This window comes from Notamacropus eugenii, chromosome 1 (assembly GCF_028372415.1).
Source record: "Notamacropus eugenii isolate mMacEug1 chromosome 1, mMacEug1.pri_v2, whole genome shotgun sequence".
In the NCBI taxonomy this organism is placed as follows: Eukaryota; Metazoa; Chordata; class Mammalia; order Diprotodontia; family Macropodidae; genus Notamacropus; species Notamacropus eugenii.
The window spans coordinates 355,596,014-355,621,054 of NC_092872.1; the positions used below are offsets into that span (position 1 = coordinate 355,596,014).

General features: G+C 36.7%; 1 protein-coding gene across 14 annotated transcripts in view; it reads right to left on the reverse strand.

Moving 5' to 3' along the window:
* The window catches only part of EML1 (EMAP like 1), a 303,648-nt gene that overhangs the window by 19,872 nt on the left and 258,735 nt on the right, over positions 1 to 25,041 (reverse strand). For all 14 annotated transcript variants that reach the window (XM_072630249.1, XM_072630256.1, XM_072630253.1 and 11 more), the window contains 4 exons: positions 16,739 to 16,864; positions 15,270 to 15,401; positions 5,783 to 5,850; positions 2,345 to 2,433 (listed from right to left, as the gene is read on the reverse strand). In XM_072630249.1, the coding sequence (XP_072486350.1) occupies positions 2,345 to 2,433; positions 5,783 to 5,850; positions 15,270 to 15,401; positions 16,739 to 16,864 (415 nt within the window). The remainder of the gene's footprint in view (positions 1 to 2,344; positions 2,434 to 5,782; positions 5,851 to 15,269; positions 15,402 to 16,738; positions 16,865 to 25,041) is intronic.

Below are 25,041 nucleotides of genomic sequence, written 5' to 3' on the forward strand. Positions count from 1 at the left end.
CTTCAAGAAAATTAGAGATATCAAAGGAAAATTTCATGTAAATATAGGCATGATAAAAGACAAAAAAGGTAGGGATTTAACATAAACAGAAGAAATTAAGAAGGGGTGGCAAGAATACACAAAAGAACTATGTAAGAAAGATATTAAAACATCACTGATAATAACAATAGCGTGGTTACTGATCTAGAGTCCAACATCCTGGAGAATCAAGTCAAGTGGATCTTAGAAAGTATTGTTAACAATAAGGCCAAGGGAGGTGATGAAATTTCAGCTGAGCTATTTAAAACCCCAAAAGATGATTCTGTTAAAGTGTTGTACTCAATATGCTAGCAAATTTGGAAAACATAACAGTAGCCACTGGGTTGGAAAAGATCAGTTTATGTCCCAATCCTAAAGGAAGGCAATGCCAAGCAATGTTTAAATTACCAAACAATTGTACTTATTTTATATCCTAGCAAGATTATGCCTAAGAGTCTGTAAGCTAGGCTTCAGTAGCATGTGAACCAAGAATTACCAGAAGAGCAGGCTGGTTTTCAAAGAAGCAGAAGGTTTAGAGACTAAATTGCCAACATTTGCTTGGCTTATGGAGAAAGCAAGGCAGTTCCAGAAAAACCATCTATTTCTGCTTCACTGACTACACCAAAGACTTTGACTGTGTGGATCACAACAAAATGTGTCAAGCCCTTAAAGAGATGGGAGTACTAATTCATCTTACCTGTCTCCTTAGGAAACTGCATGCAAGCCAAGAAGCAACAGTTAGAACCAAACATGGAACAAATGATGGGTTTAAGATTGAAAAAGGAGAACAATAGGGCTGTATATTGTCACTGTATATAACTTATATGCAGAATATATCATGCAAAATGCCAGGCTAAATGAATCAAACACTGGAATTATGATTGTCAGGAGAAATATCAACAGTCTCAGATATGCAGATGATACCACTCTGATGGCGGAAAGTGAAGAATGTAAAAGAATGTAAAAGCTGGCTTGAAGCTTAACATCAATAAAATTAAAATCTTGGCAACTAGTCCCATCACTTCCTGGCAAATAGAAGAAGAAAAAATGGAAGCAGTGTCAGATTTTATATTTTTGGGTTCAAAGGCCTCTGCAAATAGTGACTGCAGCCATGAAATTGAAAGATGCTTGTTCTTTGAAAGAAGCTATAGCAAATCTGGATATCATACTAAAAAACAGAGACATCACCTTGCTAACAAAGGACTGCATAGTCAAAGCTATTTTTTTCCAGTAGCAATCTGTGGCTGTGAGAGTAGACTATAAGGAAAGCTGAGTGTGGCAGAATCAACACTTTCGAATTATGATGCTGGAGAAGACTTTTGAGAGTCCTTTGGACAGTAAGGATCAAATCAGTCAATACTTAAAGAAATTAATTCAGGCTAATCACTGGAAGATCAAATTCTGGAGCTGAAGCTTATATACTTTGGCCACATAATGAGAAGATGGGACTCACTGGAAAAGACTGTAATGGGAAAGGCTGAAGGCAAAGGCAAAGGATTTCAAAAGCAGAGGATAAGATGGATAGATAGTGTTATGGAAACACTGAAAATGAACTTAAACAGAGTTCAAGAGACAGTGGAAGATATAAGCACCTGGTATGCTATGGTCTATGGGGTCAGGGAGAGTCAGACAAGATGCAAGTTTCACTTTATCAAGCTATTCATAATAGCATTTTTTTTTGTCATAGCAACAAAAAGGGAAATAAAGTGGTTGACCATCACTTGGAGAATGTAACAAATTGTGGTGTATGGATATGATGAAATATTATTGCTTTGTAGGAAATGATGACTATAAACAATAGAGAAAACACGGGAAGACTTCCTGGAAGTGACAAATTGTGAAGAAAGCAGAATCAGAGGAACTATACACAGTGACTACAGTGGTGTAAATGAGAACCAGGCTAAAGGCAGCTGGGGTTTCAGATTCAATGCAGTAACTAATCTTGGTCCCAGCATAGAGGTGAGGGATTATTTGTTCAGAATGTCATGTGTACAGTCAGACAGAACTGCTGTGTGAATAGGTGCTTGAATAGTCTTCTTTATTACCAGGAAGGTTTACATAAATGACCAGTATATAAAACCAAAGAATTCAATAAAATTTTATAAAAATTGAAAAAGAGGACTTGTCATATTCCTGCTAAAAGGTCTTGATCTATATCTAGTTTTTTCAGAACTAAGTAAGAGAGAAGGGCTAGAAGAATGAGAAGTCTATAAACAAGTGCAAGCACCATTTAAATTTGACCTTGACAGGTCTTTTAAATTTAAAGGAAAGCAATTCCACATAGATTTCAATAAGCCCAAGTTTTAACAGGGAATTATTTTCCAACCTGGTGAGTAACGCATTACAGACAGCTGTTCATTTCCATCTGTGTGCACTGTGACTAAATCTTTTGTTTCTGTGTCAAACACAAACCACCTGTTAGAAAACAGAAGAAAAATGCATTAAGTTCTTGCATAAGAGTTTAAAGTAAGTTTATTTAGCTTAATCACTGAGTCACAATAATAACTGTGTTCATTGTAAAGGGGAAGGATCTCTAAATCTCTATTTCAAGTAACCTTTGTATGTATGCATTTTCTAACAATATGAAACTCCTTGGCTACTTTGCTGTTTTTTGTATTATAATCTAAAATGGAAATTATTTTCTTTGGTAATAAAATTATCTTTTATGCTCAACATATGATATTGAAATGTATTTCTCTAAGAAAAAAACAACAAGGGAAGTGAGAATTGTCATTATGTTTCTGACATGAAGGGGATTGGGAAATATGTGCCAATTTGGGACAAATTAAATATTTTTATAGGTTAAAATCCAATAAAAACTTTCATACTACACAAAATTTCAAAGTACTTTAATATTCTCTGTTCAAGAGTATAAAGTAGTCACGTAGTTTAAGAGTTTTTAAAATTTGAAAATTATTTAAGTCTTTAGAAAACATTCCTATTGTGCTAATTATAAAAACATGGAATGTGAGAGGTTCAAAGAAGCTAACTGATCATTTAATTGAATTCTTTCTTTTTATAGCTAGGGAAACTGAGGTCATTAGTTAAGAACTTCACAACTCAGAGTGGTTCCTCATCTCTCCTTAAGTAAGGATTAGACTCTCAGGCTTGCCCTTCTGCTCTTCAGTAGAAAGAGCACTAAATTTGAAGTCAGAAAACTCTGAACCCAGGTTCAAATCTCAGCTGTTGAGCAAAGTCACTTCCTGTTTAGGGGATTATTCTAGCTCTGGGTAATTAACTCCTGCACTTTCCACAGATGCAAAACATTCCAATATAAGAAATACTAAACAAAAGTCCCTGTGAGAATTGTTCCTTGAACTCACAGTATGCTTCACTATTTGTTGTCAAAGTATGGTTTCTAAGACCCTTTCAGGGGTTCCTCTAGTTCAAAACTAACTTTATAATAGTACTAAGATGTTATTTGCCTACTAAAATACCTCTCCCTTTTCCAGCCACATATCAGTGTGAGGCTGAATTTTCTTCATATACTTCAACCAAAACAACATAAAAACAACAGACTGAAAACAGAAGCAGATATGAAAACCTAATTATCTTTTATTTAATTGAACATAAAAGAGATTTGCAAAAATATGTAAAGCAACATCTTTCTTTTCACTGTTTTTTGTTTTCAAAAATATAGTTATTTTTCATAAGAACGTTATATGTAATGGATTTGTTATTTTAATGAATTAATAAGTAAATATGCTTAAAATGATCAGTTTTCATTTCCAGTATGGTAAGTACCAATACATATAACACACAAAAAGAAAAGATCTCTGGGGCTCTCAATACTCTTGAGAGCATAAAGAAGTTCTCAGTAATTTTTAAGAGTAAAGAGGTCTTAAGATGAAAAAGTTTGAGAACCACTGTTTTAAAGTCTAGAGACTGGCTAAGCACAGTTAAAAGTCAAATCAGAAACTCAGGTGAGGAACCAACATAGTGGTATCTCTCTTCTCTGTTTTATCATGAGCCTTGTTGCAAGCTAATGGACACCTAAGTCAGAAATGAACTCTTAGGTTCCAGGAATATTTCCAGAGTTTAATCAAGGTATTTATCTCCATTGGGAGAGGCCTCAAGTTAGCCATGAGTATGAGTCATGATCACCTGCCCCTTCCTTTTCTCCTTCCTTGAGGAGCTGCCTCAATCAGTTACAATGCTGAAAGATTCCAAAAGCAGAGATAATGGATAACATCTTGCTTCTCCAAGGATTAATTGTGCAGACTCCATGGGAAGGAAAGACTTACTAGTACATGTCATTTATGAGACCTTTGCTGTACAAAACAAGAAAATAATGGGAAGTCATTTTTTGGTGAACTGCTGCCTCTGCCCCCAGTGAACTTTGAGTAAGTCATGTGGAGATAAAAAATTTTCCCTCTGCCCCCTCCCCACCCAGAGTTTTCCTAGTATGGCTGCTAATTTAGTCAGTCACCAAGTATTTATTATGTTATTATTAGTTGTCAGGCACAGTGTTAAGCAGTAGGGTTACAAATAAAGGCCAAAGCATGGTCCCTAACCTCAGAGTTCACATTCTAATGAGGAAATCATCTGTTTAGAGATAACTGTGAACCAACAAGAGTTGGTGAGATCACCATGAGATAGTATAGAAGAAAAAGTGAAGACAGGTCAGGACAAACCTTTATGGGTATATCCACTATGGATATGACCAGAATGAAAATCCAGCCAAGGAGACTGGGAAAGAGCGTTCATACAGGTATGAACAAAAACTAGAGAAGAGAGAGTACACAGGAAGGGATAGTGATAAACAGTGTCATTTAGACAGGCGTTTGCTGTCAAATGCAGGAATTAAAATGGGAAGGAGAATTTAATTAATTCTTTTTATTTAAAGGAAAATTCTGCAAACTCAAAGATACAGTATAATTTAGTGGGATTAATTCACTTCTGCTCTTTAGATATCTGTTTCCCCATCTGTAAAATGGAAGGGCTGTTGAGACAGATAACCTCTAAGCTCCTGTCCAACTCTAAATCCTATGAGCTATTGTTTTTGACAGTTTGTGTGTAATAATAATTCTAACATTAACAAACTCTCTAACTTTCAGTATTTTAAAAACCTGAACAGAAAGAATGAAGCTCACTATAGCATAACCATTTAACATGCTAATCTACTGGCACCCATTATATCCTTAAACCAATGCAAAGGCTGGGAATCAAAGGGACAATTTGAAAGGGGAGATCTAGGTTTAGCATTCCACTCTAGGTCTCAGTTCCCTCATCTGTCATCACTATGCACTATTACATATAGTGCACTGAAAGCTATCAGGAGGCACACCCAAAGTTGGGGCAAGAATCAGGTAAAATCTGGTTTGGATCATAGGCATGTAATAAGTAGTCTCATAAAACATTCTGCTGAGCTTATCAAGCCCCATTCTTAAGACAATGCTCCTTAATATCTCTTAAATTGGTTAATACTTCTCCATAACGTTTTGGTTTCCTAAAGACAAGTCCTAAATGTTACATTTTAGCAGAGAAATAAACACAAAACATATTTGGCTTGAAAACTTAGCAACCCCTTCTTTTAGTAACAAAGGACAATAAGGAATATGTAGAGAAAATGTTGTTGATAGAAAGTTACCAAGAAAAAAGTTAATTATGAATGCTGAACTTTGCTTCTGAGTTTGTACCTGGTTTTGGTAAAGCCCACAGACACTAAGAAAATGCAATTAAGTGCTCAATCAGGCTATGTTTCTGGGAGAAATTTAATTTTCAATGTTACTGAAACACAAAGAAATGTACTTATTAGCCTTACCTTCCAGTTAGTGTTCCAATTGCAATGACAGATCCTGAAGGATGAAAACCAGAAGACTGTGCTGGATCCTAAAATATTTCAAAGGAAGTATATATTAACATCCTGAAAAATTTATTCACATTGAATAAATAAAAACAAGTATTTATTGCCTTAGTAAGATAATGCCATAATATAATACTTTCAAAGAGGAAATTTTTCTTATTCGTTTAGATTGATGCCATAGTTCAGGAAGAAACAAAGTGGGTATAGTGGAAGAAGCTTCTGAATAGGAGTTGGGAGACTTGGTTTCTAGTTCTCGCTCTGGCAGTGATGATTATATGTGACCTTGGAAAAACCACATTCCATCTCTGGGTCTTTGTGGTGGTACTAGGAGCAATGGGTACAGATTCTAAGAGAGGGATTTAGTTTTAATGCGAAGATAGCCAGCACTTTCTTTATTGTTTTTATTGTTTCTGTAGAGATGCCAGGTTCCAGGAAGATTCCACAGAAGGATACATAACAGATTTTGTGAGACACACCAGAAATTAGATTATGATTTTCTCTAAAACAGAGAATGGGCAATGGAAACTGTCCTGCCCTGTCCTTCCTACTCTGAGGTAGGAAGCTGCTTGATAGAATAGGGTAGGCCATGATGTGTGCACTGAGGCATCTAAGATTGGTTTTCTTTCTTCCTTCCACTGCCCATGTTTTAGGACTTCCTAGAGGTCATGAAAATGATGGGACTGAATGGCTACTGACCAGGATCCCAAAGGAAGTAAAGAGACATAACCAGTACTGCCTTGAAGCCTTGGAAATGGGAAAGTAGCATGAATGAAAACCAGTGTTGAAAGAGGGGTTCTTATCCAGGACAAGTAAAAGGTTTTAGAGAAAGGTAGAGATGGTGTCTCATATAGGAAGACTTTATGAATTTATCTTATTTAAGATAAACTATCCAACTACACTATGCTAAATCTCCTTTGCTGTTTCACCAAAAGAACACCCCCTAATAACACCCCACCCATTGGGTATATACCCCACAGCTCTGTACCTGGGCCCTCTTCTCCTCTAGCTACATTCTCTCTTGGTGTTTTTATTAGCTCACATGAGTTCAATGTCTCTATGCAGATGACTCACAGTTCTCTATTTCTATTTCTAATATGCCTCCTAAGCTCTATTCATACATTCCCAACTGCTTCTTAGAGTTACACAGTCTACTCATACTTACCGCCTTAATCTAGGTTCACATCACTTCTCACCTAGACTCTTGCAATGACTTCCTAATTGGTTTCCCTGCCACAAGTTTCATCCAGTTACTAAAGTGATTTATTTAAAATTTTAAATATTTTTTAAACTACATGTAAAAACAATTTCTAACATTCATTTTTTAAAAATTTTGAGTTCCAAATGATCTTCCTCCACTTCCCTCTCATTGAGAAGGCAAGTGATCTGATATAGGTTACACATGTACAGTCATGCAAAACATATTTCCATATTAGTCATGCTGTGAAAGAAAACACAGACCAAAAAAATAAATGAAGAAAGAAAAAAAGATATACTTCAATCTGCATTTAGATTCCATCAATTCTTTCTCTGAAGGTGGATAGCATTTTTCATCAGAAGTCCTTTGGATCACTGCATTGCCGAGAGTAGCAAGTCCTTCCCAGCTGATCATCATGTGTTATTGGTGTTACTGTGTACATTGTTCTAGTTCTGCTCACTTCACTTTGCATCAGTTCACATAAGCCTTTCCAGGTTTTTTCTTGAAAGCATCCTGCTCATCATTTCTTAGAGTCCATTAGTATTTCATCACAATTATATACCATAACTTGTTCAGCTTCCTCAATTGATTGGCAGCCCCTCAATATCTAATACTTTGCCACCACAAAAAGAGCTGCTCTAAATATTTTGTACGCATATGTCCTTTTCCATTTTTTAAAAAAACTTTGGAATACAGACTTATTAGTGGTATATCTGGTTCAAAGGATACACATAGTTTTATAGTCCTTTGGACATAATTCCAAAATGCTTTCCAGAATGACTGGATCAGTTCACAACTCCACCAACACTGCTTTATTGTCCCAATTTGCCCACATCTTTCCAATATTTGTCATTTTCCTTTTCTGTCATATTAGCCAATCTGATGGGTGTGAGGTGGCACCTCACAGTTGTTTTAAATTGGCCTTTCTCTAATCAATAGTGATTTAGGGCATTTTTTTCAGGTGACTATGGATAGCTTTGATTTCTTACTCTGAAAATAACCTGTTTATATCTTTTAACCATTTATCAATTGGACAATGACTTGTATTCTTATAAATTTGATTCACTTCTCTATACATTTGAGAAAGGAGGCCTTTACCAGAGAAACTTGCTCTAAATTTTTTTTCACAGTTATGATTACTGTGTATTTCTCTCCATCCTATTTTCCCCCTTGTTTATCCTTCTTTTGCTTTCCTTCCTCCTGGTCCTTCCTCGGAAGTGTTTTGCTTCTGATCACCACTTCCCTCAATCAATGCTCTTCCTGTTCTCTTATCCCCTTCCCTCCTACTTTCCTGCAGGGTAAGAAGACTTTTTACATCAAACTAAGTGAGTATGTTATTTCTTCTTTGAGCCAATTCCCATGAGAGTAAGGTTCAAATGTTGTCTGCCACCTCCCTCCTGCCCATCTGCTGTATAAGCTCTTTTATGTGAGATAATTTACCCCATTCTATCTTTCTCTTCCCCCTTCTCTTGGTTATACTCCTCTTTCTCATATTATAATTTTATTTTTTAGATATCATCCTATCATGTTACACTCATGCCTTCTATGTATACTCCTTCTAAATGTTATAATAATAAAGATTTTTAGGAGTTACAGGTATTATCTTCCCATGTAAGGTAAACATGTTTAATGTAAATAGCTTAACCTTATTCTCTTTCCTTTTACCTTTTTATGCTTCTCTTGAGTCTTATATTTTAAAGTCAAATTTTCTATTCAGCTCTGATCTTTTCATCAGGAATGCTTGAAACTCCTCTATTTCATTAAACATCATTTTCCCCCCTAAAGGAATATACTCAGTTTTACTGGGTAGGTGATTCATGATTATAATTCTAGCTCCTTTGTCCTCTGGAATATCGTATTCCAAGCCCTCTGATCTTTTAATGGAGAAGGTGTTATATCTTGTGTGATCATCTGAATTGTTTTTAGTTTCCTACAATAGTTTCTCCTTGATCAAGGAGCTTTGAAATTTAGCCATAATATTCCTGGGAGTTTTGACTTTGTGATCTCTTTCCGGGAGTGAACTGGTGGATTCTTTCAATTTTTATTTCACCCTCTGACTCTAAGGCTACCAGGACAGTTTTCCTTGATAATTTCTTGAAATATGATTTCTACACTTTTTTTTGGACAATGACTTTCTGGTAGTCCAGTAATTCTATTTTTAAAGGTATTATTTTCTTCAGCATTTTTTTGGGTCTCCTTTAGTAAGGTGTTGACACGCTTTTCATGCTTTTCTTGCATCTCTCTCATTTCTCTTCTCAGTTTTTCCTCCACCTCTCTTACTTGATTTTCAAAATCCTTTTTGAGCTCTTCCATGGCCTGAGACCATTGAATATTTATTTTAGATGTTTGGGATACAGAAGCCTTGACTTTTATGTCTTTCCCTAATGGCAAGCATTGTTCTTCCTCATCTGAAAGGATGGGAGAAGATACCTGTTCACCAAGAAAGTAACCTTCTATAGTCTTATTTTTTTTCCCCTTTTTTGGACATTTTCCCAACCAGTTACTTGAATTTTGGGTCCTTTGTCAGGAGTAGGGTATACTCTGGGAATCTGTAAGATCTCAGTTCTTCCAAGGTGGCACAATTAAGCATGTACACTAGTCTGGAAGCAGGAAGAGATTTTTGTACCCAGAATCTTAGCAGTTACCTCTCCACAGCCACCTGGCCTCCAGTTCTGCCAAACCAGCACTGGGGGGCTGGGATTCAGTCAAGCTGTCGGGGCAGCGCCGCCATTCAGTGTGAGACAAAGACTAGCTGCTTCAGGGCCTCCACACAGGGCTGAGGTAAGACTCAGCTCTTCAGTGCCCCCAGGAGTTTTTATGCTCCAACAATGGAGCAAGCTGTATGCGCTGCTGTGCAGCCTCTGTGGCCACTGCCTACTGCCAGAGCTATGGGAAGGCCCTTCTCCCTTCCTGGCAAGCTGAAAAAAACCCCGTCACTGACCTTTGGTGCCTGTGGGTTGAGGGATCTGAGGACCTACTGCTGCAACTGGAGATTCTGTCCCTGAGGTGTCCTCCTCCCACAGTCATGCCATGCTGTGTGGCCAAGGCTGGGCTGGGCTCTGTGCTCCACTCTGCCTCTGGTGCAACTGATGTTTCCCGTGGGCCTTTCAGGTCACCCTGGGCTGGAAATCTCCTCCACTCTGTTGTTCTCCACTTCTGCTGCTCCAAAATGTGTTGAGAGTCCCTCTCTACAGGTGTTTAATGGGCTGTGTGGGTGCAGCCTCCATAAGTGTGTCTTTCTACTCCACCATCTTGGCCCCACCCCCCATAGTCCAGTAATTCTTAAATTATTTCTCCTTGATTTATTTCCAGATTAATTGTTTTTCCAAAGAGATATTTCACATTTTATTATTTTTTTTGTTGTTCTTTTGACCTTGTTTTATTGTTTCTTGATGTCTCATGGAGTCATTAGCTTCTAATTGCCCAATTCTAATTTTTAAGAAATTAATTTTGTCAGTGAGCTTTTGTACCTCCTTTTCCTTTAACCAATTCTACTTTGTAAGGAATTTTTTTCCTCTTTTACCATTTGACCTATTCTGTTTTTTATGGTATTACTTCCTTTAGTATTATTTTTTTTTGTGCTTCCTTTACCAAGTGGTTGATTCTTTTTTTCATGATTTTCTTGCATCACTCTCATTTCTTTCCCGAATTTTTCCTCTACCTCTTTTTTTATTTTTAAAATATTTTTTGAGCTCTTGCATGAATTCTTTTTTGGGTCTGGGACTTATTCACATTTTTCTTTGAGGCTCTGCATGTAGCTATTTTGACTTTGTTGTCTTCTGAGTTTGTGTTTTGACCTTTCCTGTCACCATAGTAATTTTAGTCCGATTCTTTTTTGTTGTTTGCTCATTTTCCCAGCCTATTTCTTGCCTTTTAATTTTATGTTAAAGTTGGCTCTGCTCTTTTGGTGGAAGGAATACTGTCCCAAGCTTCAGGTTTTTTTATGCTGCTGTTTTCAGAGTTAGTTCTGGAGGACTGTATGTTTTCAGTTCTTCCAAGGTGGTATGATCTAAGAAGAAGTCTGGTCACAGTTTTCCTGGCCTATGCTGTGGTCTGTGACCACACACACTCTTTTTTGACTTGGAACTGTGACCAATGTCCTTGCTAGTGCTAATGCTGCTCCATGCCTTGGGACTGTGACCCAAAACAATGTATGGGCAATGCAAAAGAATCCTGCACCCAGTGCCAGCAAAAGGTCCCCTGTAATCTCCTTCCGACTAGTTGTCCAATCCTCTTACTATCTGTGGGTTGAGTACTTGAAGACACTGTTTCTGATTCAGTTATCACCAAGGCTGCTGCTGATTTGCTGGGGTATGGCCTGCACTGGATTGTGCTCCACTTTTACTCCAGTGAGACAAACTTTTTTCTGCCAATCTATTAAATTGTCTGGGGCTAGAAAATGCCTTCACTCCATCCTTCTCTTTGTTTTGCTGTTTCAGAATTTGTTCTGAGGCAATATTTTAAAATTTTTTGGAGCAAAATTTGGGAGAATACTGGTGAGCCCCTGCCTTTACTGTGCCATTTTGGTCTTCCATCTCCTAAAGTTATTTTCCAAAAGTACAAGTCTAGCCATTTCGCTCCTCTATTCAATAAACTTCAATAGCTTTCTATTGTCTTTAGGAGTAAATACAAACTTTCATAATCTGGCCCTAACCTATCTTCCCAACCTAACATTACTCCCCTTTCCATATTCTACAGTCCAGTCAGACTGACCTTGCTGTCTTTGTCTCTTCACACTGACTGATTCCCCTGTAAGTATAAATTTCCTATTCACTTTTGCCTCTTAGCATCCCTTCTTTCCTTCAAAATTCAACTCAAATGTCATCTTTTACATTGAGCCTGCCCTGATCCTCACAACTGCTAGTGTGTTCTCCCCACAAATTACCACAAATCTGTCTTGTATATATTTTGTTTATACTTATTTATATACATGTTGTCTTCCTTGATAGACTGAAAACTTCTTGGGGGCAGGAAATACTTCATTTTTCTTTGTTTCCCCTTTGTCTAGCACAGTTTCTGGAACACAGTAGGTGCTTAATAAATGCTTATAGATTACCTAATTAAGTCTCTGGATTTAGAGTGCTATGATAAGAGAGAGGGGAGCCCAGGCAAAGGGGGTTCATGAGTTACGTAGAGACATTAGATTTCATATTTTATTATTTGGAACAATATTCCGTTTGATCTCCTACACTGATTTTTTGCCATGTAATTCCTTTTGAATCCAAAAATACATTGAATTAGAATTGTTCATATTAGAAAAAGTCTGGATGATATACGATGTGACCCTAGATTGATTCTGGAGGTTAATCTAAAGTGCTTAGCAATTCTATGAAGTGTGGGCTTCAGTGGCAAGCACCTGAAGCTTTTGTAAGCTGACTACCATCTAGTGTTCAGAGCTGATACTGTTGCCTCTTAGGAAGGTTATGAGAAGCACGATCCTGAGAGAAACTGGGACCATGGGCTGGTGCCTCAAAAACAATGTCATCTTTTCAACCAGGCTGACACTACCCTCCATCTCTGAATAATATAGCGCAGAGGTTCTTTACCTTTTGTATCATGGTCCCTTTTTGAAGTTTGATGAAATCTGCGGATCCCTTCTCCAAATATTTTTTAATTACATAAAACAAAACACACAGGATTACAAAGGATACTGATTATATTGAAATACAGTCTGCAGATAGGACGACTACACTAAGTTGCCACCTAGTGGTGAGCAGAAGAACTACAGTAATTTTGAAGTTTTAATAAATGTGAATATTTCACGGTATCTGCCACATACGGGATAGGATCAGAAAAATATCTTCAGTTTCTCCTGGTAACAAAGCCATGGGTACTAATGTCACTGCTGTGGTGTGTCGCCTACATTCCCAAGTGAAAGACACATTTCAGTGAGAGGTTTGTGAAAATAAAGACATACTTTATTTTTTTTGCCATCCAAATTTCCTGAAGTTAACCCAGCTTCGTTGTGGGGGCAGGGGAAGGTTCTCTCATGCCAAGTTAAGAACTCTTGGGTTGGCTTAAGGAAAACACTTAAGCTGCAGGACCTAAAGTACCACGGTATTGGGAGACTCCGAAATATCACAGTGTCACACTAGGAAAAAACTCTCTAACAACTGAAATGATGCAGAAGTAAAGTTCACTCTTCCTGGTTTCCCATTCATTGAAGATTTTCACATAACACCTGGCAGGAGGCTGTCGAGGATAGCCCTAATTGAGTTTCCTTCCAAAATGAGATTCTGTGATTCATTAATTTCCAAAGTCTCTTCCAACCTCAGATTCTGTTTGAGCGGGGCTGAAATCTTCATACCAATAAAGTCTTGTTAAATCTACGTACTGAACTTACGCTCTTTCCCTTTTCTAATTGAAAGAGGTAAATATAATTCTTTTCTTAAAAGCATGGCAGTCCTGACTCTTTTTTCCCTTTAGTGGCCATTTGATGTGGTATCTTTACACCGTTGTATTGCTTTATCAATGAGCACTTATCATTTTATCAATGAGCATGTATTATACATTATTAAAAACAACTGTTTTACAAACACTCTTTATAACCATCATCTGAGGTAATTACCCCATTTTACAGATCAGGAAAGTGAGACTCACAAAGTTGAAATGATTTGTAACTTGGCCATAATCATACAGCTAGCAAGTGGTAGAGCTAAAACTTAAACCTAGAACTTTTGACTCCAAAGCCAATATGATTTCTGCTACATATCATGAAAACTTTCAAGTAGAAAGATACGTAGTAAGATATGAGGCTAAGAGTACACTTCTTTTAGTGTTCTGATATACAACAGTTATTTAAATCACCTATGAAGAGTTAATCCATACAAATTTGGAAGAATATACAATATCATTAATTTTTAACATCATACTTGAAGACTGCCTTATTAGAAACTTTTATGCAAAGGCTGGATGACCTCTCATCTGGTTAATATAATTGAGAGTATTCTTTTTAAGGTACAGGTGGGGACTAAAAGACCATTTAGGTTCCTTCAGATTCTGAAATTCTGTGATTGGTATAAAACACTGAAGCTATAAGGAGAATTTTATTTTTACCTCAGTTTTAATTATACTGAAGTAGAGTTATAAAATACAAAGAAAAAGCGCCCCCTTCCCCCACCCCTCAGTTCCTGGGTGCCAATTTAAGGATCTTTGCTTAAGTACAAAAAGTCATTGAACCTTCAGCATGAAGTGATACTACACAAGAACAATGTTTGGATAGGCTGACAAAACTTGGCTACACCCCAGGAATTATCTATAAATTCTCCAACTTGTTAGAACTGGATTCATTTGAAAGGTTAGAGCCAGCATGGAGTTCAACTAAGTCTCCTGAGAACCAGTTACTTGAGGGGAAGAGGGGAAAGAAGAGGCCTCGGACTAAGTGTTCTCCCTGTGTCCTGCCTGCCATGTCTAGAGCACAGCCTTGCAAGCTTTAAAGTTCTAAAGAATTTTGGACTTCTCATTTTCCTATGAGTGTCTTAGATGAATCCCCCAATCAAATGATGGCAGTCTTCGCATCAGGAGCCAAGGAGCAGTGAATGTAGATTCACCATGCTTAAATGGAACTTCTTGGGCACCTCCCAAATGGGAGGAAAGGGATTACAGAAGTGAGGAGCTGTGAGGTACGCCTTGATTCTGAGCTCACTTTTGCTTGGCCTCTATGTACTTACGTAAGAGTGTGTCACAGACTTTGAAGGTATGTCTGTACCAACTGATCTTCCATTCCATCTTGATAAATATCCCTTTCTAAAAGCTACTTAAATCTGGGTAATTAAATTGATCTTCAACTGATATCATTTGAGGCTTGAATCAATGGCATATCTGATGGGGGCAAGGCATAGCTTTGCTCCATAGACTTGAGTCTCATTTGTGAGATCAGGAGCTGAGGTAAGAATCCTCAGAGCGTATATGGGCTATATGAATTCATAACAATTACACCTAAATTATTTTAGCCACTTTGAAATACCTGATCTATCAGTTGTAGAACTTGAGAGTTAACATATTCTCTTGAAAAGAATAATTTATTGCCTAACTGAAGGTTCAAAGATAAGTTTCCAAATTACAAAACAGAGTATGTTTCAATCAAGGTTATTAAGAAAGAAATTTTGAAAAGAAGTTCATCAAATGAAACATTGGTTATGATACCTTTCATGTAAAAATTATTTAAGGCAATGCATATATTACAAATATGTCTTATAATGTGTATACATGTAAATTAGAGCACAATACTAGCTTTGTGCAGGCATTTACCTCTATTACTTTACTCCAGATAGGCTGATGACTTATTGCATCCCAAAGGGTAACATGTTTGTCATGTCCACATGTCAAGAATTGAGATTTAGAAGAATGAATGGCTAGCCCCCAGAGTTCATCAGTGTGGCCCTACAAAAAATAGAGAAATTATTTTATAAAATATTGAAATCAAAATGATAATTTTAGTATGTCATTAATCATGGTTTGATAGCACAATATGCATCTATTTTTCATTTTGTTTCATAATTTACATTAAGCTTATAATCTATAAACTATTCACACCTCATATTTCTACAGTGTTTTTCTTACAACAATCCTGTGAAGTAGATAGTAGAAGTACTTATCATCTGAAACTGGATACAACAAAAATATATTATAAACCCATTGTGTCACACCCTGGGGAAAGTTTTAAGTTTAGTCAAAGGATACTCTCTGAATAGATATCAACACAGATAAACGCAATACCCAATATTACATATTAAGTACATCAGTGAATTACAAAACAAAGTAATTTATGAGATATTGTTGGTGGGGGGGATCAGAGAAATCTTGAACAGATGACATTTGCTCTGGACTTTAAGAGATGGGTAGGAATTCTAGAGAAGGGAATAAAACGAATATTCTGAGTAAAGACATGTGAGCACAGTTTGGAGTTGGGGGCCAGAGAGTTGTCCATTTCAGCAGAAATAAAGAGTACATAAAAAGGACTTATCTAAGGTAAGATGCATCCTTGCTCTGGAGACCTAAGATTCATCTGTAAGATAATACTAGAAAAACGGGGTGGATCTAGATTGGAGGAGAAGGGAGGGCACTGGATGCTAGATAGCTCTGAATTTTACTTGTTAAAACATAGGAAGTCACTGATAACTTTTTAGAAGAATTAATATGACCAGATTCATGCATAAAGAGATTATTCTGGCAGTATATGAAGAATGTATTGGGAAGGTAAGAGTGGAGGCTGGAATAACTCCTAACCCTAAGTAGATCATTTTTTTTTTTAACATCTAGGTAGTTGGTGGTGAGAACTTTATCAGGAGAGTGGCAGTGGGTATGGAGAGCAGTGGATGCAAGGCACATCGCAGAGTGGGAATCAGCAGGACTTAATAATTGATTAGATTGAGAAAGGAGGAGTCAAAGATAACTCCAAGGTAAACAAGAAGAGAACTAAGGAACGTTGGTGCCTCAGAGAGGAATGATATATCACTATAAACCTAACTTTCTCTAGACTCAGAATCTCAGCACAGAAAGGTACCTTAAAGGTCAACTGGTTTAATCTATCCATTTACAGGTCAGGAACCTGAAAGCCCAGAAATGTTGCAAGTTAGGAGACCCCAGCTGGGACTAGGACCTGAACTTCTTAATTTCCAGGTTAGTTATCTGTTTCCATAGCACACTGCCTCATAGTGTATTCTATTCCAACTTAAAATAATAAAATATTTGGTTAACTTACTCAGGTTGAAACTTACCTGGGTAATCGGATTAAAATCCCCTGACAGAGTGCCTTGTAAAACAAAGTTCCTAGTAGTACCAATCAAGACAACATCTCCCTTTCCCTCAGCTACTGTTCTTATTGGACCAAACTGTTCTGGAATCTGCATTTAAAAGAGGCATATGAAACAAAAATTAAATATTTCATAAAGTTATTCTCAAAATGTAACCATTTATATGTATGTTTAGTATTCATTATCTGAGTGCCTGGGAGGTGCCTTCTCAGTAGGCACACTTCACTCAATAAATATTTGATGAATTAATGACCAAATCCCCAAATTGTTTTTAAAATGTTACTTATCTAAAAGTTGCAAATGGTTGAGTCTAAAAGAACCAACAAAATAAACCTTTTTTTTAGTGTGGGTGAAAAGAGTTATAGAGTTTTCTGGTTCATACCCTAATGTTATAAAATACTATTGATTTTATACTTTGAACTTTTACTTACAGATGATAACCTTGAGGGTAAATAGTATATTACTGCAGTATCACGCACATATATGTGTGATACTGCAGTAATATACTAATATATATATATATCACATATATATTTAGAAATAATTAACACCTTGCTCCACAAAGTGCTACCCATACACCTCCCTGTGACTTCAAAGTGATGCTGGGGTCTTGAAAGTTTGGCCAGGGAACATAATCTCTGTTAAGCGAATGATCCATGCTGCAAAGGTTTTGAGACCTGATTATGTCTAACATTTAAAGCTCAGTTTAGCTAATATAGAGATTTATTAGGAGACTTTCCACTTGAATGAATAAGTCAAAAAAGTATTTATTAATCTGTGGGGCAGATGGAAAGACTCAGTGTTCCTTAGGGTTCAGCGACAGGGCATATGATCTAGAGCAGGACTTCTTAAACTTTTTCCACTCACCATCCCATTTTGTGTTTTGGCAACATTTGTTGACGTTGCTTGGCCTGAGGGCATGTGCAGTGTAAAGTGTGCATGCTTTGTATTCAGAATGAAGGTTAAAGTGAAATTGCATGGGAAAGCACTGCCAGAAATACCCCAGATTCGCTATGTGTTTTATTTTTAGTTAATTTTTGTTTGTTGCACATTCAGAAACCTTTTACTGTTACCAAATTTTTCATGACCCCCTATGGGGTCAAGACCCACAATTTTAGAAGTGCTGAGGGGACAGTGGCAAGGTGAACAGCAAGCTTAATCCTTTTGCCCATCAGGAGTGTATATTACTCAGCTACTTTGCTGAAGGTCAACCTCTCCTTTCCTGCTTTATCACCTGTCATTTGTAGACTGATTGTAATAATAGTACCAGCGCTATTGTCACTGAAACCCTAGACTCAATGACTCCCATAGCCTCAGATGTGAAGTAGAGCAGGATAGCATAGCCATACTCATGGCTAAACCTACTACCTGAGGAAAAGGTGGCTATAGCAGCAGTTAAGGCAGTTGCTGCTGCTCTATTACCTAGGACACAGCTACCTCTGAGCAGTTGTTGTAATTCAAATTCAGGTTGGGAACATCACCACAGCTATTGCTTCAAAGATTCCCCTCCGTCCCCCATATTTCACCATGGTCTGGACGCATTCCATTATCTTATGAGCAGTGATGTCTAGTCATCACTTAATGATGAGTTCTTTGGCCATGGCAACCCATGAAACAAATGAAAAAATACAAACTACCCTTCAGCCCTTTGTGGCTCTCTTTCATTTTAGCAGAGAGGTAGCAAAGAATGCTAAGAATCCTATAGTTTTTAGACTAACAACAGCTTAGCTGTTGTTAGTCTAAATGTAAGAACTTTGTCCAATGATCAATGAGTTGACATAATGCAGGAAGAACTGAATCATATTAACTTTGGCATTATGGGGAAGACTACTGCGGCAAATTTACAGACATATACAGATAACAGTTATATAGGATGGGCAGATATGGATAGGTTGCACTTCACATCATTTGCACCAATGAAATCAAAGAGGCACTGGAGTAATATGAATTATTATGCTAATAGTAAACACAAATATTAAAATTTAAAGGCTTTTTGAAGGGGTTTTGTATATACCTAGACGTCCATATGTTGTTTCCTCCACTATAATGTAAGTTCCTTGAGAGCACAGCCTGTGTGCTTTTCCTTTGTAGCTCCTGAATTTAATAGTCCCTGGCACAGAGTAATGCTTCATCTATGCTTATTGACTGTTTTTTTTTGTGTGTGAATTCTTTGTCGACTGATATAGATTTTAAAAAATCATTATTTATTTACTCACAACATTTGTTTTTAAAAGATTTTGAATTCCAAATTCTCTCCCTTCCTTTGGTCCCTCCTCCATCCATTGAGAAGGCAAGAAATGTGAAATATTGTGAAATGTGAAATCATGCAAAATTTATTGCCCTATTAGTCATGTTGCAAAAAATCAAGAAAAATCAAGAAAGTAAAAATTATACTTCAATCTATATTCACAGTTAATCAGTTTACTTTCTGAAGGCAAACAGCATCATCATGGGTCCTCCAGAATTGTCTTGGATCTCTATATGGATCAGAATTGCTAAGTCTTTCACATTTTATCATTGCCACAATATCACTGTTATTGTGTGCAATGTTCTCCTGGTTCTGCTCACTTCACTTTGCATCAGTTCATGTAAGTCTTCCCCATTCTTTCTGAAACCAGCCTGCTCATTATTTCTTATATAACAGTAATATTTCATCATAATCACATACCACAACTTGTTCAACCATTCCCCAATTGATGAGCATCTCCTCAATTTTCAATTCCATGCCACCACAAAAAGAACTTCTATAAATATTTTTGTTCATATAAGTACTTTTCCTTTCCTTTTTTTTGTGAGTAGGGAGGATCTCTTTGGGACATAGACCTTGTAGTGGTATTGCTGGGTCAAAGGGTATGTTTTGAAGTCCTTTGAACACAGTTCCAAATTGTTTTCCAGAATGTCTGGATCAGTTCACAACTCCATTAACAGTGCTTTAGTATCTTAATTCTTCCACATTCCTTCCAACATTTGTCATTTTCCTTTTTAGTCATATTAGACAATCTGATACGTATGAGGTGGTACCTCAGAATTGTTTTAATTTGTTTTTCATTAATCAGTAATGATTTAGAACATTTTTTTATGTGACTACAGACACCTGTGATTTCTTCATCTGAAAACTACCTATTCATATCCTTTGATCAATTACTAATTGGGGAATGCCTATTTTTTTGTACAAATTCGACTCAGTTCCTATATATTTGAGAAATGAGACCTTTATCAGAGAAAGTTGCAGAAAATTTTCTCTCAGTTCCATGCTTTCATTCTAATCATGCATTCATTGGTTTTGTTTGTGCAAAAAACCTTTTTAATTTAATGCGATCAAAATTATCTATTTTACTTCCCGTGATCCTCTCTATTTCTCATTGATGTAGATTTTTATAGCCCCTCTATATATTAGTAGATAGCTTATAAGTTGTTATGGTCACTTGGTGGATACCTAATGGCTAATCCTAGTGATGAACCTTTCTGAACTCAGACAGCCTGATCTTTGGATCAAGAATACATATTTGAAGATTCTGTAACTTGATAGGAGCTTATAGAGCTTGTACTCTGCTGTTGAGAACCCAAAATTATCAATAATGGAAATCTGTACTTTATATTTCTAGAATGCAATACTACATTGCTTTTTGTTAGCAAAATAAAGCATATCATTGTCACAACTATAAATAGTATAAATGAAAATGATAAATTATTTGGCAGGTTCATCAAATAGATGAGTAAAATAAAATAAATAATATATAAAATAAATTTAAAAATAATAAATAAAATTTAATTCTTCAACTCTTTGTGCTTTTTGTCAGTGTGGGCACTGTCCTTATCACAGATTGCAAGTTTCCAACAACACAGTAGACAGTTTTTTGAGAGTTTAAAGGTTTAGTTACTCCTAACTTGGCCAGGTTGGATCTCAGACAACAGGCACAGTCCCTCAGCTGTCACAGTTTCAAAGCCTTTCCAGCTTGGTAGGACCTGCCAGAGTCTGCATTCCACTGGCATAGCCTTGGATAACTGAGAGTCTGCCATCATGAGTCACTGGAAGAGGACCTAAATAAATAGTTTAATAAAGTGTTCAACATTTGAAATATTCTAAATTTTCAGTGAAGTCATTTGAAAGCAATTTACTATAACTAAATGAATGGGATCTCACTAAAAAAGAAGTGAAAAGAAAAACAGATCTTATAATCTGAGAACTTTAAGCATTCTAGTCCTATAAAAATGTACAATTATCTGTTTCTAATTGAAGTTTTGTATTTTTCCAAGAGATTGTTTAGATCAGTGCTTCTTAAACTGTGGGTCAGGAAGTGCTGGAAGGGGTCACGAGTGGAAAAAGTTTAAGAAGCCCTGGTTTAGATAATGGTATTTAAAAATAGGATGTTTGGGAGAATTCTTGATAATTCATACTAATGAAGAATTAATGAGTTTGAGTTATCACTGTACTCCAGGCAAATGCACAAGAAACATATTTTTTTATGTGAGTACAGACCATTGTTAAAACTACATTATAGTCAGAGTCTAAGAAACAGATATTGGCTCTAAATCTATCACTTTTGAATTGAATAAATAGGGTAGGGCTGAGATGTGACTCTGAGAAAGAGGAGCAGGTGTGTGAAGCTTACTTCTGTCAGAAAATAAAGGTAAGGACTTTCCTGATCACATTAACAGCTATATCTTGAGAGTAAACCACAACAAAGATGATCTTATGGGATCCAGGGGAGAGATATGACATCCCATATGAATAATGGGAAATCTGGCAATGTGTATCTAAGTTAGAGAGTATTCTTAATGAATATCTTGTGCTTTGACTAGGAAAAGAGCAGAGTCAGGTTGTGCTAGCACAATGAGTTAATTGCCATAGCTACTTGCTGGAGATAAGCAGCGCAAGGAAATTCTTCATGTTTGGTATTGTGTGACTGTGACGCTGGATTTCTATGAAATGTGGTAGAGAAAGAAAAATCATGAATAGGATTATAGTAGTAACAGTTTGGCATCACAAATGGAATCATATTTGGCAGGATACCTGTGCCAACATCATTACCCACTGACAGATATCATCTATAGGGACACATCTGATACGATCAGTGGAGAGCATGAGCACCATATTTGAATGTGGTAAACAGTTTGGACTCTGTCAGGAAGCTAAGTGCTAAAGATCTGTTCTAAGTGCTTTACAAATTTCATCTCATATGATTCTTACAATAACCATTTGAGGTGGGTGCTTTTATTATCCCTTTTCTACAGCTGAGAAAACTGAGGCAAAGAGAAGTTAAGTAACTTGCCCCTTGTAACACTGCTAGGAAGTGTCTGCATCACATTTGAACTCAGGTCTTCCTGACTCCAGGCCTGGGGTCTATCCACTGTGCCACCTACCTGTGACCTTAGACAGGTGGAGACTACCTGTTTGAAAGAGGAGATGGTCTAGCAATAAGGAGGATTTGAACAGAAGGAAATTCATCTTATTGATCCTGATGAAGGGGATGTTTACTTAGGGTCAGGGTAAAGAGGCCTTTAGGTAGGAGTAGGAGATACTTGTTTCTGTAGTCCAAATGCTCTAGCTAAATGGAAGACAGCTACTCTGTAGGTGGTGGTGGTGGTAGGTAATGCATTTTTGTAGTTCACATCTTGGATGTGTGAGAGCACAAGAGATGAATAAGCAGGAGGGGATGAATTAACATTCACATGTTAATACTTATGTGGATTATGATGAATTTAGGAGATAACCAGAAATTCAAGAGTCAGAAAAGGCAGAAAAGAGAACCTGAGTTTAGTGGTATAGCATGATTGCTCCAGGAATCACATACTGGGCTGCAAGATCTCAACTGCCAATTAAAAGGTTCTGTTATGTGAGAAAATCCTGGCAATGTGTTATCTATCCTTAAAAGCAGATAACATAATTGGGATACAGAAAAATATTATAAAAGAGGAATTGTGGTTTTCATGTACCACATATTGCAGCCTCCTTAAGGATGTGTAAATTCTGTTTCATAGATATTTCAAGATTGACATAAATTTAGAAAAGTTTACATTTGTCTATTCAGGTAATCATAAACTAAAAACTGTAACAGGTAGACAGAATTCTGGCTTTAAGTACTACCTGATGTGTACTCACTGGGTGACCTGGGGAAACAACTTACCCTCTTAGAGCTTTAGACTTACAGCCTAGAACTACTCCAGCAAAACATAAATGGGTTGTGACCTACATTGGTAGAAGGAGTTCCCATACCAAAAATTTCCCACACTGATGAAAACCAAAGGTTTTGTGTATGTTTGCATAATTATAAGCTTTTATGACTTTGTGCTAAACATATATGTGCCCAGATGAGCACACTTATAATTGTGTTTAACTGAAATTTTATTTAAAGGCATAAATGTAATACCAGGGAAAATACCTGGTGCATCTCTAGCAGTTGGAAAGAACTATTAGAAATTATATCATATTTTTGACTGTGAGTATATGAGGAAGTAAGCAAATGATGAGTTTCAACAAGAGAAGGAACAAAAAGCCTTAATGAAGTTCTAGCAGCACTAGCTTTGAAAGAAAAGGAATGATCATACATGTGAACTGTGAATTCAGGGGTTTTATAAAATGAGTAGTTAGAACATTAGTTGCTGGATTCTAAAGTTTAGGTAATTTATAGAAGAATTGCTTTGCACAGCCTATGAAATGTTTTGGTAGTCAGATTGTAATAGTGTTTCACGGATTGGGACAGGTCAAAGATCATCCCAAACACTGAAATTCAACTGGATTCTTGGGTAGGTAGGAGCAAGTAAGAGCTTAGAATTATCCTCAAGTGAATTATACTACATACTTCCTAGACTCAGAACAGGAAGCTATTTCTTTTAGTACCAAAAGATACCTATATTAAATGATGTAGGTGGCACGGGGATAGAGTGCCAGGCCTGGTGTAAGGAAGACTCCTCTTCACGAGTTCAAATCTAATCTTAGACACTTACTAACCCTGAGTAAGTCACTTAACCTTGTTTGCTTCAGTTCCCTATCTGTAAAATGAGCGAGAGAAGGAAATGTCAAACCATTCTATTATCTTTGCCAAGAAAACCCCAAATGGGATCACAGAGAGTTGGACATGACAAAAACAAGTGAACAACAAAATAGAAAAAAAAGACATTCCTACTATTCCTCTAGTTTTCCTAAACATTGTCAATCGGTAGACTACATCATTAATGTCATTCATAAAATGCGGAATCTAGAAATGAAGACAATACTCCAAGCTGTGGTCTGCCCAGGACAGGACACAATGGGATTATTACTTTTCTAGTCCTGTATACTAGTGGTGTTAAACTCAACTAGAAATGGGGGCCAATAATTTGTATATAAGCACCTCTGTGTTGACATAAGTTTTAAAATATAATCTATGTTTTATGGTATTCTATTTATTTTATGGTATTTTTATTTATTTGGTTAAATTTTCTTCCAAGTGCATTTTAATCTGGTTGGGGCCATACTCTGGAGTATTGTGGGTCAAGTATTTGACATGTCTACCACATACTCCTCTTCTCATAATGTATCATCCTATGATCATAATAGCTATTTGGGCTAACATGCCACCCTAATGACTCATACAGAGCTTAAAGTCTAATAAAACATTCAGAGTTTTTTTCCTGGAAGACTATCTCTAGCAATTCTTAAACTGTGGGTCATGACCCACATGGGTCATGAGAAAATTTGGCAACAGTAAAAGGCTTTCGAACACACAATGATCAAAAATTAATTAAAAATCAGACGTGTAATGAATCCAATGTGTTTCTGGCAGCGCTTGCCAGTGTTGTTAGAGTGCCACCTAATCCATTGTTTGCTGCAGCCTTGGTTCTGAACGCAAAGCCTTGTGCACTTTGCATTGTGCATTCCCTCAGGCCATATGATGCAACAAACTGCCAAAAAAGGGTCCCAAGTGGAAAAAGTTTATGAAGCCCTGATCTAACTAAACCTCTTTCATCTTGAATCTGTGATTGATTTTTCTGAACCCAAGAAAGGAACCTTATTATTAGAAATTTAATCTTATTACTTATCTTTTTATCTTGTAGCTCATCAAGATACTAATTGTCATTCAATTTGTTAGCTATCACTCCGAGTTTTGTGCATTTTGCAAATATGATAAACACATTATGACTTTAAGTCAATGATAAAAATATTCAACAGCAAATACCTCTGGGACATTAGTAAGGACCTCCTTTCAAGGTGACACTGAAAAACAAGATGGATTAGGAGGCACAGGGGATAGAGTGCCAGGCTACAGTGCCATTACTACTCCCAA